This window comes from Dendrobates tinctorius, unplaced genomic scaffold (genome assembly GCF_039654945.1).
Source record: "Dendrobates tinctorius isolate UK_male_01 unplaced genomic scaffold, ASM3965494v1 ptg000293l, whole genome shotgun sequence".
Classification (NCBI taxonomy): Eukaryota; Metazoa; Chordata; class Amphibia; order Anura; family Dendrobatidae; genus Dendrobates; species Dendrobates tinctorius.
Window position 1 is genome coordinate 13,244,286 of NW_027361960.1, and position 20,404 is coordinate 13,264,689.

Here is a 20,404-nt window from a genome sequence, read left to right on the forward strand (position 1 = left end):
AGTGCTTCTGGTCAGCCTGAGCCTGCGTCATGTTGTCATGCACCAACTGCGTCAAGGTCTGCATCTTGTCACGGAAGCGCATGACATAATCCACGATGGACACTTCTGTGGGGTTTGGCTCATCTTCCCAGGATTCTCTTATCAACCCAAGGGGTCCCCGGACTCACCTGCCATACAGGAGCTCGAAGGGGGAGAACCCGGTCGAGGCCTGCGGAACTTCTCTGTAAGCGAACAGCAGGTGTGGGAGGTACCGCTCCCAGTCGCGCCCTTGGGTCTCAACCAGTATGCGGAGCATCTGTTTGAGGGTACCGTTGAAACGTTCACACAAACCGTTAGTCTGTGGGTGATACGGACTCGATACCAGCTGCGTCACCTGCATTTTCTCACAGAGAGCCTCCATTAGGCGAGACATGAATTGGGGCCCTTGATCGGTAAGCATCTCCCTGGGAAATCCTACTCTTGAAAAGATGGTCACCAGTGCGTCAGCCACCTTATCTGCCCTGGTTGAAGACAGAGCTACTGCCTCTGGGTACCGGGTAGCGTAGTCTACCACGGTGAGAATGTATCGCTTTCCGGAGCTGCTGGGGACGGACAGCGGTCCTACAATGTCCACCGCGATTCTCTGGAAAGGCTCCTCTATCACCGGCAAAGGAATAAGGGGAGCCTTAAGAGCAGGCCCCGCCTTACCCACTTTTTGACAGGTGGCACAGGAGCGGCAGTAGTGTGTTACATCTGTCCCCATCTTGGGCCAATAGAAGTGTTGAGACAGCCGTGCCTTTGTTTTGCTGATCCCCAAGTGTCCAGCGAGTGGAATCTCATGGGCAATCCGCAACAACTCAGTTCTGAACTGATAGGGGACGACCAGCTGTCTTTCCCTCAACCACTCCTTTTTAGGATCTCCGGGTACTGTCTCCCGGTACAACCTTCCTCGTTCCCAGAACACCCTCTCCTTATCAGACTTGGAGGTGGGCGTCTCGGCGAGACCTCTCAATTTCTCCAGGCTGGCATCTGAGTGCAGAGCAGCCTGGAACTCCATGCTGGAGGCTGCCAGAAGTGACGTCAGGGTCCCCTCTTTACTGGGACCCTCTGGAACCGGCTCTGGGTTCACCTCTGGTTCAGTCTCTCCTGTAGCAGCAGAGGGTCCAGAAGTCAGTGCGTTACCTGCGATCTGGGCACTCTGACTGCGTGTGACAGCTGCTATGTATGCTGTCTCCCTGGGGATTTCTTCAGACCCACCAGCTGGTGCTGCCCTGGGCTCTACCTCCCCATCCACCCCCAACACTTCAGGAGCAGTGCTACTTATGGGCCAGTTACCTTCCTCGGTGGCACTGGTCAGCTGCATGGCATTACCTTCCTCATGGTCCCCATGCACCTCCCCATTTCCTTGAGCACCGTTGCTTACTCCTGCCAGGGGTTCCTCAGCCGTCTCACTCCGCAGAGTGATGGGGCTGAGCACTTCGGTACCTGTGGACACATCTACCGCTTCAAAGAAAGGGTTAACGGGTTCAGTCGGCACATATACATCAACATCATCATCATCCTTCCTAGGAGAAGAATGGTTATCAGTTTGCTTTGGTACATTCACATCAGCATCAGCATCGTACCTGGGGAAAGAATGGTTGTTAGTTGCATCATTACTCATCAAGGCATTAGCAGGTAACACATTCAGTTTCCCGTCCTCATCATCATCATCAGGGTTAACGTTACCCTTATTATCAGTTTGGGGAAGGGTGTCAGGGACGTAGTATGCAACCATCCTCCCCAAGTCAGTCCCCAATAAAACATCAGTGGGCAAATTTTCAGACACTCCCACCTCCCTCAACCCGCTCCCGGCACCCCAGTCAAGAAAAACTCGTGCCACTGGCAAGGGACAACGGGTGCCTCCAATCCCGGTGACAGTAAGGGTTTTCCCCTCAACAAACTCTTCAGGGGCCGCCAGTCCAGGACGGATGAGGGTTTGTTCAGCCCCGGTGTCCTTGAGGCCTGTAGCAAGACGGGCCCCCACCTGAACAGGTTGAACGTTGTCGTCAGCCCTCCCAACCACACCTCCCACCAAAAGAACAGAGGCGTTGGGCCCGGGGGCCTTGGCTGGGGGGTTCTTCGGCCTATCCGGACAGGTGTAAGAGAAGTGACCAGGCCGCTTGCAGTGGTGACACAGGCGACTGTCAGTAGCCGGCCTGTTGTTGGCAACAGGGACAGGGCCTCCGGAGGGACGGCTAGCTGGGGCATTGGGGTTGGTTGCTGGCTTACCCCCTTTCCAGCTGGTGGCGACTGGCCTCCGCGTCTCGGGCTTCCGGTTGGCCTCGTGGTTGTCGGCGATCTGCGCCGCTTTGTCCGCGTTCGTTGGTTCGCGGTCCAGGATGAACTGTCGGACCTCAGCTGGGCAGAGATGCAGGAACTGGTCTTTGATCATCAGGTCCCGTAGCTGCTCAAAGGTTTCAACGGACAGTCCATGGATCCACTGGTCAAAGTGGGTCCTGAGTCCTTGCACCACATCACTGTAGCTATCATGTGGGCCACGTTGGAGGTGTCGGAACTTCTTTCGGTATACCTCAGGTGTCAGCCGGTATTTGGCGATCAGCGCCTGCTTTATGGCGTCATAGTCGTCATCGGCTTCTGGCGGAAGAGAAGCAAATGCCTCCAGGGCTTTGCCTTTTAGCCCTGGGGTCAAGTACCTTGCCCATTGGTCTCTAGGCAGCTGGTACTGTCTGCAGGCTTTCTCAAAGGCTCGCAGAAATGTGTCAAAGTCCCCATCCTTTTCCATCACGGGGAAAATGCTCTGGCCGGGGTTTAGGAGTCTGGACGCTGCTGGGCTCACTGCTTCGGGCTGTGGGGGCATTCCCACCCCGCTGGAGTACCTCCAGTTCATGGGCCCTCTGCGCCTCCCTCTCGGCTCGCTGCTCTGCTCTCTCAGCCTCCGCTCGGCGCTCAGCTCTCTCAGCCTGGGCTTGACGCTCGGCTTGGGCCTCCTGCCGATATTGCTGGATCAGCCTCACCCGCCCATCACTGTCTTCGGCGGGGAGTGTGTCCAAGGCCATTTGCAGATAGGGGTCCACCCCGTCCTGGTTGAATGTGGGGCCAGCGCTCAGGAGTGGAGCCTCTGCTGCAGCCCCATTGCCACTTGGGCCAACTTCTGCGCTCGCTGGATTCTGGTCGTTGTCCAGCTGCACTAGAGCCGCGATCATTTGAGCTCTGTTTTTGTTCGTGGCGTCAAGGCCTTGGTACGTGCATAACCCAGCAAGAACTTCCTTTGTCTGCCGGTTGTACCAAGGTTCTCCTTTTGCCGCCATGGTTGCCAAATAAAAGATAGAAAAAGAAAAATGAAGAAATGGGAGGGAATACTTGTACGTACACACAAATGTCTCAGAACTAGTAACCACTGAGTCTGTTCTCCAAAACCTATGATGCAGGATTCCCGCAGGAACCGTGCAGGTTTTTAGTGAGAGGAATGATTGCTCAAACCAAATCACTAATGCTCTAGGATTATCCCACCGCTCTGCCACCAATATGTGACGAACAGCCCACCGCCGTTCGTCTACTTACGGGCGACACTAACGGGGGTCCCGCTGCCACCAAAACGTGACGGACAGCGGACCCTGTGTCACCACTATGTCACAGTCCCACCACTGACACGGGTGTATCAGCGGACGGAGGGGCGTGACACAATGCCGGCACACGGCTATCACAGGCGCAGTGGGGCTTATCTTAGTTATCCCAACACTGGCACCATGTGACCGAAAATAACCAGCAAGCTAATCTCGCTCTACAATTTGCCGCAGGGGGAGTTTAATTTGGATGCCCCACCACTGCTATCAATCTTCCAAGCACTGCGGGGATTTATGTATATCCCACTTTCTCAGTTCCACCTTGGAACTCGCAGCTCTCCGGCACCCCCCTTACCCTCAGGTCAGTCAGGGAACTGCACCTAGGATAATTGGTCGCCGGACGGGCTGCCTGTTGTGAACCGGCAATTAGGCTTCTGCAGTAAGGGAATTATCAATGCTGTGGCTGAAGCCCCTTACTCAGCAATATAAGACCCTTCTAGACTGCCAGCAAGCCTCTATAGCCGTATACAACGCGCTGCCACCAGTCACGGTTACTTAATTCACAGTGTTAAATTAAGAGGGTCCGTGGCAAACCCCTTGAATTAGTAGCGATTATCTATCAAAGGCGTATAGTTCGATTCTTAGAGCATGGAGACAGATCTAAATAATTTCATTTATTTTCCGAAAGAGGACAGTGATTACAGATAAAAGTTGCTATAAAATTGAGACATAAAATATGTACAGTACAGGTATAAAATAAAAGTGGAGAAAACAAAGAGATTACACTCACAGTTCCATATTGTTCCTTAGGCAGACCATGCGGCTAAGGTGGGTGGAGGCGGAGCTGCACTTCTCCGCTCATCTGAGTTCTTGTCAGCACGGACTCTGCAGCTGTTCTGAGCTGGTTTGCCCAGGAAATGCCTTATAGACTTTCCTATGTGATATCACAGAGAGGTGCATTCTGGGTTGATCCCACCTCTCTTATCCAAGTTATGTTTTGGCTACAAAACTTAGATTAGCTATAACTTTATGGGAGAAGCTGGTATGGACTCATCAGTGGTATCATGTTTCCCAGCGTAATGAGCCCATCAAGAAAACATCATACATCTATGCGATATGACCGTCCATTTGGGCGCAAATCCTATCTCATGTTCTGGACAGGGTAGAACTTCGAAACATACGCGGTCTCGAAGCTGGGACCGCTCAGGTTACAAAAATATGATTTTCATATCTCTAGGGTATTTGGTTCTTATGGTATAGTCTCTCATAGTTTTATTCGTTTCAAACAAAGAAGTTTAGTTCCCGCACTTTTTTCTCTTTCAGCTGAGAGAAGCCAAATGGTGTGAGGAAGATGGTCTAGCTAATTAACATTCCTGCTCTTCCAGAGGAAGTGGCAGGGTTGGTAAAACCTGGGGGGAAGGAATTCCTACTACTGACAGTTTACAATGTCCTAGGATGGAGGATTTGTTAGCACATTGCAACAGAAAACATATCTTGCAGATATTGTACATCACACTTTCCTCTACCCGTGAAATGTTCCCCATGCCACTGGCTGCAACACAACCCCAAACATGATTGATCCACGCAGATGCTTAATGGTTGGCAAGATGTTATTTTACAGATATTCTATCCCCTTTTTTTCTCCACACATACCTTTGTTCATTGTGGCCCATGAGTTCTATTTTATCCTCATTGGTCTACTTCTGACTCTAACTTTTATGGTGAGGACACAGGAGAGTCCACAAAAAGCGAGAGTGGAAGAGATTTCTGAAATCCCAAAGCTTTTGCTGGTACTGTGAAAAGCAGCTTTTAATTTGCATTAAAATAATGCAGAAAACAAATGCTACAATACAGCAGCCTTAGTGAGGTACTGTCCTATTAGTAGATTACGGTCCTTGTAACCAACAGTTTTGGATGTTTTATTTTAGGATATTTGTTTTTTGGTTTTCTCTGTGTAAAGGTCATGTGTTTATATGCATTTACATTTTGCATACACATTAATTTACTTTTTCAGCTCAGACGTAGTTTCTCATTTCAGCTCAGTGTGCATTCTGTACATATAAGGGTGTGACCGCCCTGTTTCTGAGTTGGAAAATCCATCCTGTGTGGCCTATGCTATTACTGGTGGTTCAGTCCCTCGGTCCTTGTTCACATTTATGTCACTTGACAAGTGGAAAGGTTTTAAATACAAGAGTTAGGACTGTCCCACAAGGGTTGCCTTGACGTGGCGGGATGGCTTGTACATTCTTTTGATCAAAATTATGTTTACTAAATACCCTTATTATTATTACTACCTTCATGCAATCTTTGCAATTTATTTTTTACTTTTTTATTTTAGGAGATTTGGTTTTTGTTTCTCTCATTTTTGGATGTTGTTGTTTAGTTATAAATTAACAATGTTGAAAACCTTTCTCTTGTAGGCCTATGAATTGTCTTCAGTCTCTGACACTACTTGATATTTCTAACAATTATATTACTGATGGAAACCATCTTCATGCAATTTCATATTTACCAAGGTAACATTTAAATGTAATGATATTAAGAAAGTTAATGTGTGAGTGAATGTGAAATCATAACATGACTTTATTTAAATTACGTTTTTAGGGTTAAAGTGATTTTTTTAAACTTTTCTTTTATTTTCAATTTTCAACATCGTTATTTTTATTGAAGGGAGTTACATGGCATGCATAATAAGTTCAGAACTTGAACTGAATAATTTTGCAGTAATGCAAGAAATGTATAATAATCAAGAAAGCAAGACACAGAAGGAAAAGGAAAATAAAATGGGAAGAATGATCTTATGATCATATAAGAAATACAATCTACCCCGCAGAATTCATAACTCACGGAGACCACATGGATCCCATAATAATCAACTATTTCTAGATCATGTTCAGCCCAATAATGGTTCCGCAAAGACCAAATGCCATTGAAGTTGTCCACTCTATTTTAAAGTGTAGCTGTGAGATGTTCCATGTTTTTAATATCTTTAATTCGTAAGTAAAGGTCTATCAATGACGGACGTGAACATATAAACACTCTAAAAACTAATTTTATCAACAGTATTAAAAGCAGCAAAATACCATACAACATAGACAATTAAATGCATGATGTTCATTGTGGTGGACTTCTAGTGAAATGTATCCACTATAAATTCACAATATGAGTAGATCCACCTACAAAAGTATATTTTAATATATACCAGGCAACACCCAGGAGCATGTGGCTTCCCTGATCTGATAATCTCAGATGGTACTGCCTAGCCATGGAGGGTGGTATCATATATGAAATGAGCTATGGCTCATTGGTGGCTCTCCCTAACTTTCCCTAGACATTCCTGTTATAATATTATGATCTGTAACATGAGGTGAAATCTTAGGTGAAAGCTAGTCACAGCAATAGTGTGAAATGTAGTGAGGAAAATAAGTATTTGATACACTACCGATTTTGCAAGTTTTGCCAGCTGCAAAGAATGGAGAGGTCTGTAACTTTTATCGTAGGTACACTTCAGCTGTGAGAGACAATCTTTATAAAAAATCCAGAAAATAACATTTTATGGTTTTTACATAATTACGGTAATTTTCATTTTATTGCATGAAATAAGTATTTGATACAGTAGAAAAGCAGAACTTAATATTTGGTACAGAAAACTTTGTTTGCCATTACAGCTATCAGATGTTTCCTGTAGTTCTTGACCATCTTTGCACACACTGCAGCAGGGATTTTGGCCCACTCCTCTATACAGATCGTATTCAGCTCCCTTCAAAGATTTTTCAATTGGCTAAACCACTCCAGGACTTTGAAATGCTTCTTATGGAGCTTCCACAAGTGAAGAAATGAAGGCTGACGCTCACCGTTCAAATGTAGAATGCTTTAATCAGGAATAAAAAACAAAGGCACGGGAGAAATGTGTTGAGTACAGACTACAGCCGTTTCACGCTACTGCGCTTCAACGGGTCCTGGTCTTATGGAGCCAGTTGCCCTGGCTGTGTTTTTCGGGTTATTGTCATGATGCAAGACCCAGCCTCGACTCATCTTCAATCTCTTAAAGAGGGAAGGAGGTTGTTGGCCAAAATCATATATACATGACCCTATCCATTCTCCCTTCAGTACGGTGCAGTCGTTCTGTCCCCTTTGCAGAAAAGCACCCTCAAAGTATAATGTTGTACCCACTATGTTTCATGATTGAGACTATGTTCTTGGGGTTGTACTAATCTTTCTTTTGCCTCCAAACACGGCCAATGGAGATGATAACAAAAGGTTTTATTTTGGTCTCGCCTCACCATATGACCCTCTCCCATGCATCCTCTGGATCATCCAGATGGTCATTGGAGAACTTTAAATGGGTCTGGACATTGCTGGCTTGAGCAGGCGGACCATGCATGCCCTGCAGAATTTTAATCCATGACGGCATAGTGTGTTACCAACAGAAATGTTAGAGACTCTGGACCAACCAGCTGTCTTCACTTGTCTTTTATCAGGTCCTCCCTTGTAGTTCTGGGCTGATTCCTGACCTTTCTCAGAATCATCCTTACTCCACGTGGCGAAATCATGCATGGAGCTCCAGACCAAAGAAGAATTGACAGTCATCTTGTATATCTTCCATTTTCTAATATTTGCGCCAACAGTAGTTTCCTTCTCACCAAACAGTTTGCTTACTGTCCTGTAGCCCATCCAGTTTTTTGCAGTCATACAATTTTGTCCCTGGTGTCCTTGTACAGCTTTTTGGTCTTGGCCATGTGTCTTTTATAAGCTAACAAGTTCAAACATGTGCAATTAATACTAGTAATGAGGGCAACATAGGAGGGCTTCTTAAATAAAAACTAACAGGTCTGTGAGAGTCAGAATTCTTGCTGCTTGGTAGGTGATCAAATACTTATTTCTTGCAATAAAATGCAATTTAATTATTTAAAAATCATATAATGTGATTCTCTGATTCTCTGGGTTTTATTTTTAGATTGTCTCTCACAGTTGAAGTGTACCTACCATAAAAATTACAGACCTCTCCATTCTTTGTAGGTGGGTAAACTTTCAAAATCGTCAGTGTATCAAATGCTTATTTTCCTTACACTGTGTGTGTCTATAATTATATATGCACACTAACATTTATGTGTCTGCACAAACTGTCAGAAACAGACTCCATGAAGGTGGTATGAGGGCCGTCCGCGTCCGCAAGTGGGTGTTGAACTTGCAGACCAACACAATGCAGGGCGATTTGCATCTGCCAGAGAATACCAAGATTGGCAGATTCAACATTGGCGCCCTGTGCTCTTCACAGATGAGAGCAGTTTCACAGTGAGCACGTGACAGAGTCTGGCGACACCATGGAGAATGTACTGCTGCCTGCAACATGATGCATGTAAATGCTAGGCCTCATGTGGCTGAAGTATGTCGGCAGTTCCTGCAATGGACTGGCCTGCCCTTTCCCCATACTTGAAACAAATCGAGCACATTTGTGACATCTTGTCTCATTCCATCCACCATGCACCTCAGACTGCCTCATCAGGAACATGCCCAGGCATTGTAGAGAGGTCATACAGGCACATGGAGGGCACAAACACTACTGAGCCTCATTTCCTTGTCTTGAGGCATTTCCACTCAACTTAGATCAGCGGCCTGTAATTTGACTTTCTACTTCGATTTTGAGTATCATTTCAAATCCAGACCTCCATAGGATATAAGTTTTGATTTTACATTGAACATTTTTATATTTGAGGGCATGTTCCCATGGCCCGTAAACTCTGCGGGTTGGACGCTGCGTACAGCTGCAGCGTCCAGATATTACAGCATATCCCAAAAGTAATAGGAATGAAAAAATTACTTTAAAACGATGCCAAATGAGTTGAAAAGAAAAGTCTTGAGTGAGGAAAAGAAAGGCTCAATTCTGGCTTTACTAACAGAGGGATACAGTCAGCATCATGTTGCCTTCATCCTTAAAATTTCTAAGACGGCAGTCTGTTATGAATGGGTCACCGAGGAGGAAAAACCTAAACAAGCTGAGCCCAGAAAAACCAGAGAGGTTGGTAACTATGCAGATTGCAGATCCCTGATCCTAACCACACAACTAGCAGCAGCCGTGGAGCGTACCTACGATGAACCTAGGCGCCTCATCACGGCCGGAGGACTAAATAAGCCTAAAGCAAGAAAAGAGGAAAACTGCCCCAGAGCAGACCCCAAAGGAATAGACAGCCCCCACACATGTATTGACGGTGAAACAAGATGAAAACACAAACACAGGCAGGAAAATAGGTTGAGCAAACGATGGGGCCCAAACTAACTAGACAGGAGAGGAAAGGAAGGACACTGTCTGCAATCTGCCCAAAACCCTTCAAAATAATGTCCAACACTTCTGATAACAAAATTAACCCTGAAGTCACTAGACTTCTCCCACTATATCAGCACTCTGAAATATTCTGAGACAGAGCAAAAAGAGGCCAATCTAATAAGGGACAAAAAGCAAATTGGCAAATACAGATAAATAAGAGTGGAAATTCAGCACAGCCCCAGTCGGGGCTGGCTGACCACACAAAAAACTGAATAGAACAACAAAATCAGGTGTGAACATTAGCAGAAAAACTTAGCTTGAGCTGACTGGAACAGAGCTGAGTACCAAGACCTGACAAGCAGAAGGAATCACCAGCACCAGAGTAGGGCGTCGGCTCTCTTAAATCCAATCTGAGATTCCTGAGGTCCAATCGTCATCCTCATTATTAGGTGGCAGATCTCTACTGATTAAATCAGCCTCACTACCTCCTGTTACCACCAGAGGGAGCCTGGAAGGAGAACGCACAACTGGTAGACCAGAAAATGAACACACAACAGCAGTCCATTACAACAAGGTGAGGCAGCAGACATTGGGGACAACAAAGCTACAGACCGGCAGAGGGCGAAAACGACTCTCCACAGACCGGGATGACCGTCATTTCATTCGAATTCTCACTAACCTCAGAGACTTCCTGACATGCACTGCGCATGACAGGAAGTCTCTGAGCTCTAGTAACCTGGATGTCATCATGATGACATCGAGTTACCATGGGAGGGATCAGGACCCCGCGTCATGCCGCTGAGTTGCCGAGCCAAAGGCAGAGGGTCTGGCACAGCTGACAGCCCCTCTGCCTGCTCCTGGAAATCATATTTGATCGCAGTGTGCCAGGGGTTAAAGTGTCGGGAGCGGTCCACTCCTTGGCACTTAGTGCCGGGTGTTAGCTGTGACGAGAATAAGTATTTTTAACAGCCGCACCCCCCCTGTGAGCGTGGCTGATCACATATGATGTACTATTCCATCCATGGGCATTAAGGCCCAGGGCACATGGACGGAATAGTACGTCAAAGGTCAGAAAGGGGTTAAGGATTCTAAGGTACATAATTTGGTTTGTTTTATGCATCTTTCTTTTCTGCTTGTTTTCATGAGTACCTTCATGGTTTTGCTGCCTTCATCTACACTATGCACCTTCAAAATAAGAGTGAGGGAAAACTATTGTATAAACTTGTGATTAGTACTGTAATTTGAAAGCAGCCGGAGAGGATGCACCATGCGACAGAGGCCATTGGGTTGCTGAGGTGGGAATTTCTTAGGGTAATTGGGGCGTATTATAATTATACACTTTTAAATTACAGTCTTCTATATCTGCTATCATGGACAAAAACATTGAAAGCAGCTATAGGTGACAAAGACATGATATAATTTAAAAATAATAAAATTGTAAACTGAAATGTTGTGATCGGAAAAATGTGCTTTAAAACTGGTCATATACATCAAAACCTTTGTCATGGAACAAGCACTCTTCTGTGTTCATGGTTGTTCAGTTGTTGACTATGGGCTGCCTAAAATTTTGGATAAGCAATAAAATTATTATAAAAAAAGAAATGATAAAATATAAAATTTGACCTGCTCACCTTTACATTTTTTTGTGCTCAGATCAATGTTAAATAAATTGTATGTCATTTGTTCATTGCAGATTAAAGCACCTCATTGTTTCAAATAATAGGATTTCATCAATAAACTTTCCTGTTCAGCATGGTGCGTGTATTTTTCCTTTTATTATGCTTCATAGTTTCCCCACCAAAAAAAGCATGTTAGGATAGAGGAGAACTTGCTGATCGCTGTGGGTTTGACCGCTGAAACCTCCAGGGATCTCAAGATTAAGCCCATGGACTCCAAGAATATGGTTCTGCAGCCCAGTCCTGAATGGAGCCAAGGTTCGCATACACAGCTTTCACTCCATTCATTGTCTGAGACTACCAACTTTTCTGTCAGTCCCATAGACCATGAATAGAGAATGAAGGCCTTGCATATTCTCATCATTGCTCCAGTTGGGTTGGAGATGCAGAGCATCAGGTTTCCAGAGCTTTGATCTTGGGATCACGAGCCCTAGAGGTCAGACCCCCAGCAATCAACAAGTTATCCCCTATTGTTTCTTTTTTTTAGGGGGGATAACTCCTGTTTTTTTTGCGAATAACATTATCAAAGCAACTTATATTTTACTTAAAATATGCTTTTTATGCATTTTTTTGTTTAGGCTGCTGCACTGAAAGTTTTTCTTCTTTAAATAGTTTGTCAATTGATGGAAATGATATATCACAGGTGAGTCCAAAAGGGTGCAACATCTACGCTTTTGTGTTTTTATAATATATATATAAAAAAGTGTACCTGTTATTTTACAAAGGAATACAAAAAGCACAACTCTTCATGTAACTGTTAGGCTGAGTTCACACTTGGCGTTTTTTTCGCGTTTCCGCGGCGGTTTTAACCTGCGCGATTTTGCCGCGAAAACGCGAAAAATAAGCATCCCATGCATTCCTATGGGATTCCGCAATGCTGTACTAATGCTGCGGTTTTTACCGCGGCGGTAAAAACCGCAGCATGCTCATTAATTTGCGGAATCGCGGCGATCCCGCACCCATAGGAATGCATTGTTCCGCTTACCTCCCGCATGTGGCTGTGCACACCATGCGGAAAGTAAGCAGAACATTTGCGGATGGTACCCACGGTCCGGAGGAGAGCAGACTGTCCTCCGGGCTTTGGGTACCATATCCCTGTAAAAAATAGAATTTAAAAATAAAAAATATTGTTATTCTCACCCTCCGACGTCCCGCGCAGTCTTCCTGCTTCTCTTCACGCTCTCGTTCCCAGTAGTCCTTTGCGAAAATGCCCGCGATGGCGTCCGTTCTCGCGGGATCGCGAAGTCTCGCGGTCATTCGCGCGACGCCATCGCGAATTATCGCGAGACGTCGCGATCCCGCGAGAACTGACGTCATCGCAGGCATTTTCGCAAAGGATTACTGGGAACGGATGCGCGGGATGTCGGAGGGTAAGAATAACACTATTTTTTATTTTTTTTTTACATTCTATCTTTTACTATTGATGCCGCATAGGCGGCCTCAGTAGTAAAAAGTTGGTCACACTTGTCAAACACTATGTTTGACGAGTGTGACCAACCTGTCAATCAGTTCTCCAAGCGATGCTACAGATCGCTTGGAGAACGCTAGCATTTTGCAAGCTAAATACGCTTGCAAAATGCTAGTTTTTCCGCGGGAAAATCGCGGGAATTTAAAATGCGATTTTCCCGCGGACTGGAATTCCGGAATTCTCGCGGTAATTTCCGCGAGAGTTCCGGTACGTGTGCACTTAGCCTTATGGAGTCCAGTAATTGGGAAGCTGCATAAATCCTTGAATAAATTATATTTCAGAATTGTTTAAAATGGTTAGATCCTCTGTTTTATTTAACAAAAATATAGATAAATATTAAGTTCCCCAAGTGATAAAAATACAGGAAAAAAGCAAGAAGGCTGAAAAGGAGCACTTCTGAGGAAGGGAGTAGGGGAAGAAAAACCCAACAAAGCACTTAAACTAAATAGAGATCTTGAATGTGTACAACTTTGTTACAGCTCAATCGGCCTGCTGCTACCAGTTCCGGACATCGTAATCAGGTGCCGAATTGTAAGACAGCTGAAGAAACAAGCAAAAAACACTTTTACAACTCGATAACAAATAAACAAAGCTATTTATTATTGAGTTGTAAAAGTTTTTCTCATCCATTAAATTAACTCCGTGAGTCTCTTGCGTTGATCTATGTTCAAGGAGAGGCTAACCTGGAAAAAGGAAGGATAGGAATCTTCTCCCCCTTACGAAGTATGTGGAGCTTTGATCCTTCAACTCTCCATCTCACTGTGTGGACTCACTGTGCTCTTCGCCTGATGCTCCTTTTTTTTTTTTTTTTTTTCAAGTGATAAAAATGTCAACCGTCTCTTATTTCAAGCTGCAACCCATTCTAGTCATGTATAAGGCCAGGTTGCAGCATCACAAGTTGAAGAAACACTGCTTGAGATGTCTCGATGGTCAGAGGAGCAACATCATGAACAGAAATAACTAGTCTGCTCACTCAGCCAATGAGCAGGGCTGTAGCAGGAGAAAAAAAACAAAGCTTCTTACCTGAGTAGGGCTTTTTTTCCTCCACCTTCAGTCCTCCTCTGTACAATGCTGTTTCTCTGACAGTCCAGACACATGTCACAAGCAGTGTTTCTTCAAGCTGCAAAACATCCTGACATATCTTGGGACGGGGCCATTCTTAGAGAACCCCTTTAATGACCTATGGTGTACATTTTTGTCATAATTTGACAGCTTATGCTGACACTGTTACATGGCTATCACCTGACTGTAACTGCAGAGGCGGGAACTTGCACTATTCCCACAGTTTAACTAGTTAGAAGCTTTCAATCCCTGACTGCAGCATTTAAGCAATTGCATTGGCTTCCCACGACACTCCCACTCACGCAATGTGATCCTGGGGAACCGCTGGATTACCATCGCAGCCAGGGACCTGCTGATGGCCCCTGTTCCTGCCACACTATGCTCTATAGGAGAACTATTTCTCTTTAAATTGCAACATCACAATATTGCAGTATATAATAGTAACCGATCATTGGCAGGTTCAAGTCCTCTAAGGAATCTAAAAAATCAAGTAGTAATTTTTAAAAATAAATAAAAATATACACTTAAAAGAAAAACAGTGTATAGATTTTGAGTGCAAACCTCCTTCCATCAGCAAGGGCATGGAAAATGAAACGTGGATGGGTCTTTCAGTATGATAATGATCCCAAGCACACAGCCAGGGCAATGAAGGAGTAGCTTCGTAAGAAGAATATGAAGGTCCTGGAGTGGCCTAGCCAGTCTCCAGATCTCAACCCCATAGAAAACCTTTGGAGGGATTTGAAAGTCCGTGTTGCACAGCGACAGGCCCAAAACATCACTGCTCTAGAGGAGATCTGCATGGAGGAATGGACCAACATACCACCATACCACCAACAGTGTGTGCCAACCTTGTGAAGACTTAAGGGCCTGTCACACTAAGCGATATCGCTAGCAATATCGCTATAACGTCACTGGTTTTTGTGACGTTATAGCAATATTGCTAGCGATATCGCTATGTCTGATACTTACCTCCGACCGCTCCCCTGCTGGTTATCGCTGATCGCTTGAGAACGTCCTGGACTGTTTCTCGTCTTCAGCTTCCTGCTGGGGCTTCCTGCTGTGACAATGAGCTACGCGTGGACGGGAGGACGTCTTCATCGCCTCGTCTGACACGTAAGTAGCGACCCCCGACCCCTGTGATGTCGCTGGTGAGATCTGCCTGTGTGGCAGCTCACTAGCGACCACTTAGAGATGTACCAGCGATCCTGATCGCTGGTCGGGATCGCTGGTACATTGCGAAGTGTGACAGTACCTTTACTGAAAACGTTTGACCTCTGTCATTGTGTCATTGCCAACAAAAGATATATAAGAAAATATTGAGTTGAACTTCTGTTAATGACCAAATACTTATTTTCCACCATAATTTGCAAAATAAATCTTGTTAAATCAGACAAGGTGATCTTCTGGATTTGTTTTCTCACTTTGACTCTCATAGTTGTGGTCTACCTATGATGTCAATTACAGGCGCCTCTCATCTTTTTAAGTGGGAGAACTTGCACAATTGGTGGCTGACGAAATACTTTTTTTTTCCCGACTGTATCTAGGATGTGGCATTTGTGTTCCAGACACTGCCAAAAAATACGTGCGTGTATAATATATATATATATATATATATATATATATATATATATATATATATATATATATATACAGTGGGGCAAAAAAGTATTTAGTCAGTCAGCAATAGTGCAAGTTCCACCACTTAAAAAGATGAGAGGCGTCTGTAATTTACATCATAGGTAGACCTCAACTATGGGAGACAAACTGAGAAAAAAAAATCCAGAAAATCACATTGTCTGTTTTTTTTTCATTTTATTTGCATATTATGGTGGAAAATAAGTATTTGGTCAGAAACAAAATTTCATCTCAATACTTTGTGATATATCCTTTGTTGGCAATGACAGAGGTCAAACGTTTTCTGTAAGTCTTCACAAGGTTGCCACACACTGTTGTTGGTATGTTGGCCCATTCCTCCATGCAGATCTCCTCTAGAGCACTGATGTTTTTGGCTTTTCGCTTGGCAACACGGACTTTCAACTCCCTCCAAAGGTTTTCTATAGGGTTGAGATCTGGAGACTGGCTAGGCCACTCCAGGACCTTGAAATGCTTCTTACGAAGCCACTCCTTCGTTGCCCTGGCGGTGTGCTTTGGATCATTGTCATGTTGAAAGACCCAGCCACGTTTCATCTTCAATGCCCTTGCTGATGGAAGGAGGTTTGCACTCAAAATCTCACGATACATGGCCCCATTCATTCTTTCATGTACCCGGATCAGTCGTCCTGGCCCCTTTGCAGAGAAACAGCCCCAAAGCATGATGTTTCCACCACCATGCTTTACAGTAGGTATGGTGTTTGATGGATGCAACTCAGTATTCTTTTTCCTCCAAACACGACAAGTTGTGTTTCTACCAAACAGTTCCAGTTTGGTTTCATCAGACCATAGGACATTCTCCCAAAACTCCTCTGGATCATCCAAATGCTCTCTAGCAAACTTCAGACGGGCCCGGACATGTACAGGCTTAAGCAGTGGGACACGTCTGGCACTGCAGGATCTGAGTCCATGGTGGCGTAGTGTGTTACTTATGGTAGGCCTTGTTACATTGGTCCCAGCTCTCTGCAGTTCATTCACTAGGTCCCCCCGCGTGGTTCTGGGATTTTTGCTCACCGTTCTTGTGATCATTCTGACCCCACGGGGTGGGATTTTGCGTGGAGCACCAGATCGAGGGAGATTATCAGTGGTCTTGTATGTCTTCCATTTTCTAATTATTGCTCCCACAGTTGATTTCTTCACTCCAAGCTGGTTGGCTATTGCAGATTCAGTCTTCCCAGCCTGGTGCAGGGCTACAATTTTGTTTCTGGTGTCCTTTGACAGCTCTTTGGTCTTCACCATAGTGGAGTTTGGAGTCAGACTGTTTGAGGGTGTGCACAGGTGTCTTTTTATACTGATAACAAGTTTAAACAGGTGCCATTACTACAGGTAATGAGTGGAGGAAAGAGGAGACTCTTAAAGAAGAAGTTACAGGTCTGTGAGAGCCAGAAATCTTGATTGCTTGTTTCTGACCAAATACTTATTTTCCACCATAATATGCAAATAAAATGAAAAAAAAACAGACAATGTGATTTTCTGGATTTTTTTTTCTCAGTTTGTCTCCCATAGTTGAGGTCTACCTATGATGTAAATTACAGACGCCTCTCATCTTTTTAAGTGGTGGAACTTGCACTATTGCTGACTGACTAAATACTTTTTTGCCCCACTGTATATATATATATATATATATATATATATATATATATATATATAGATATATACACACACACACACACACACATGAAGCATGTTTATTGAAGATTTCCATTGACCCTGTGGACTGAGGGCAATGAAACTTGGCACAGTTACTAGTCCTTCACTACATATTTGCCACCTAGGGACAACACACTTCTCCCATCTCTTTAAACAACTGTAGACACCTTGCTTGTAGGAAGTCGACAGGTTGCTCCAAAAGCCACGTTGTGATTTCGGAAATCCGTCTCATCATCTGGAAAATGCTTGCCCTTCAAAAATAACTTAATTGCTGGAAAGAGGTGGAATTCCGATGGAGCGAGGTCGGGGTGAGTAAGGTGGATGCGATAGAATTTCAAAGCCACAAGAGCATGCTTCCATTTGGGCAACATGTGAGTTGTCAACTGGTGCATTGTCTTGCAGAAGGCGGACACCTTTGAGCATGCCACATCTCTTGGTTTTGATGGCCCCCCACAATTTCCGCAGCAGTGTAGCATAGTATGCCCCAGTGATTATGGTACCCTTTGCTTGGTCTTCCATCAATACTACTCCGTGCTTGTCCCAAAATACTGTGAGCATGACCTTGCCTGCTGAAGGATGGGCATGTGGCTTCTTTGGAGGTGGAGTCATGATTCTTCCATTGCATCGACTGGACTTTAGTCTCAGGATCATGGTGATGGACCCAGCTTTCACCCTGTGTGATCAGTCTGTTGAAAAAGTCCTCCTGGTTTCCATGGCACATCGTCAATAGAGCCTGAGAGCATTCGACTCGTTTCTGCTTCTGGAAAGGTGTGAGCAGCCAGGGAAACCCAGAGAGCAGATTCCTTATGCATGTGAAGATGGTTTTGGATGATTTTTTCCTTGGACCCCATACTATTCTTGACATTTTAAGCTAGGTGGCGAATGGTTATGTGGTATTTTTCCAAAATGGCGAAATCCATTTGCTGGATGGTGTGTTCATCAATAGCAGAGTGGGTTTGCCCTGGAACTGGAGCTGTTTGCACCAAAGTCCGACCACATTTGATGCCAGTTCTTGACTACATCATATGATAGGGAATCATCTCCATAAACCTCTGTAATCTTATCGAACGTCTCCATTGGTGTGCAGCCTTTCAAGGAACTTGATGACTAATCTGTATTTCATTTGGTCCATTATCAAACCTCATATAACTTTATCACCTGTAAAATCAAGACCATTATCAATTCTGAGTTGCAAATTGGCGTGTAACCTATAGAGACTTGTATCATTACATGTGCAGTTTCGTGTCCGCGTCCTGTGATAAATAGAAGTGGGTCAGGGGAAATCTTTATTGAACGTCCCTCGTATATAATATATTATTGTGATAAATTCACTGGTAAAGTGCTGGGGGGGGGATACGTTTCACTACGCCTAATGGCGTCAATTATATAAAACCCAGAGTTTTTCCTCCAGCACATTAAGTGCTGTGAGAGGTTAAGCTAACTTTTATAATGGGCTGACTTTTATATGGACATCCATAGAGCGGGTGGGAGTTTGTTCACCTTATATCCACCTCAGAGTTGTGGTCTGGGGCTTAACTAGCTGAAACATTCCAAAGAAGTGTGTGTGCCTGGGTTAAAGGATCTGAACCGTGGACATTGTTAACCCTGAGCGAGCTGATCCCTGCTAGGGGCTGTTTTGTTTTGCTGCTTTGCCCAGAGGGCCGTGTTTACTTTATTTCCAGCTAGGTTTATGCTGCACTTAAACCAAGGATGTTCTTAAAGAGACAGTGTTCTGTTTCTACCTCTGTACCGCTGAGAGAGCCGCTCTACCACAATATTCAAGTGCTTCTCACTAAATTAGAAAATCATCAAAAAGTTAATTTATTTCAGTTCTTCAATACAAAAGGTGAAACTCATATATTATATAGTCATTACTAACAGAGTGATCTATTTCAAGTGTTTATTTCTGTAAATGTTGATGATTATGACTTACAGCCAGTGAAAACCCAAAAGTCATTATCTCAGTAAATTAGAAAACTTTATAACACCAGCTTGAAAAATGATTTTAAAATCCAAAATGTTGGCCTACCGAAATGTATGTTTAGTAAATGCACTCAATACTTGGTCGGGGCTCCTTTTGCATCAATTCCTGCATCAATGCAGCGTGGCATGGAGGCGATCAGCCTGTGGCACTGCTGAGATGTTATGGGAGCCGGGGTTGCTTTGATAGCAGCTTTCAGCTCGTCTGCATTGTTGGGTCTGATGTCTCTCATCTTCCTCTTGAGAATACCCTATACATTCTCTATGGGGTCAAGGTAAGGCGAGTTTGCTGGCCAATCCAGCACAGTGATACAGTTGTAGTTAAACTAGGTATTGGTACTTTTGGCAGTGTGGACAGGTGCCAAGTCCTGCTGCAGAATGAATTATGGCTCTCTGAACAACTGGAGGAAAAAATAAAGCACAACAAAAAAATTCTCATTCTTTAAGAACTGCAGGAAATTTTTAGTTTTTGATCCATTTAGTCGGCCATCTCTTATTCTATCTGGCTCACTGCTTGAGGCCTTGTATTTTGCTGGACAAGTTGTAGAATGTGGATATCAGTTTGGAGTATTGTATGTGCTGTATAAGTTAATGTTAGGTATATTTTATTGTTTATTATAATGATTTGTCCTACTTTCCTGCAATTACAGATAACTATGTGGTGCTTTGTCCTGTCCTTTCTTTTGCAGTGGTCTTTTATCAATGAGTTGAATAAATTGAGCAGTTTACAGTCTTTAAATTGTCAGAATAACCCTGTAATGGACTCTGATAAGAACCCTGAAACCATCAGACAACTTATAATTGCAAAGATATCAAGTCTAAAATTCTTAAACAGGACTGAGGTAGGTATTTATTATGCTACTTTAACAAATCATGTTGCAGATCTTTGCTTTGGTCTTAATAAGAGCACGTAATAATATTTCATGAAGACTTTATTTAGCAAGAAGCAGCAAAATGGAACTGTGGTCAGGCCCCATTCTGAAAACAAACAAGCTGGAAGGGGCCAACAAAACAATTGACATTGTTTAGAAATGAGCATTACAATTGATGGATCTCAGAACAAAGAAAAAATGGCAGGCTTAAAGCTTTATTCCTTATAATACCTTTT

General features: G+C 44.2%; 1 protein-coding gene across 5 annotated transcripts in view; it reads left to right on the forward strand.

Moving 5' to 3' along the window:
- The window catches only part of TBCE (tubulin folding cofactor E), a 133,614-nt gene that overhangs the window by 67,575 nt on the left and 45,635 nt on the right, over positions 1-20,404 (forward strand). For all 5 annotated transcript variants that reach the window (XR_012226898.1, XM_073560140.1, XM_073560143.1 and 2 more), the window contains 4 exons: positions 5,966-6,061; positions 11,504-11,565; positions 12,065-12,129; positions 19,986-20,138. Coding sequence is in view for 4 of the 5 variants with exons in the window: in XM_073560140.1 (XP_073416241.1) it covers positions 5,966-6,061; positions 11,504-11,565; positions 12,065-12,129; positions 19,986-20,138 (376 nt within the window). In the remaining variant the exon portion in view is untranslated. The remainder of the gene's footprint in view (positions 1-5,965; positions 6,062-11,503; positions 11,566-12,064; positions 12,130-19,985; positions 20,139-20,404) is intronic.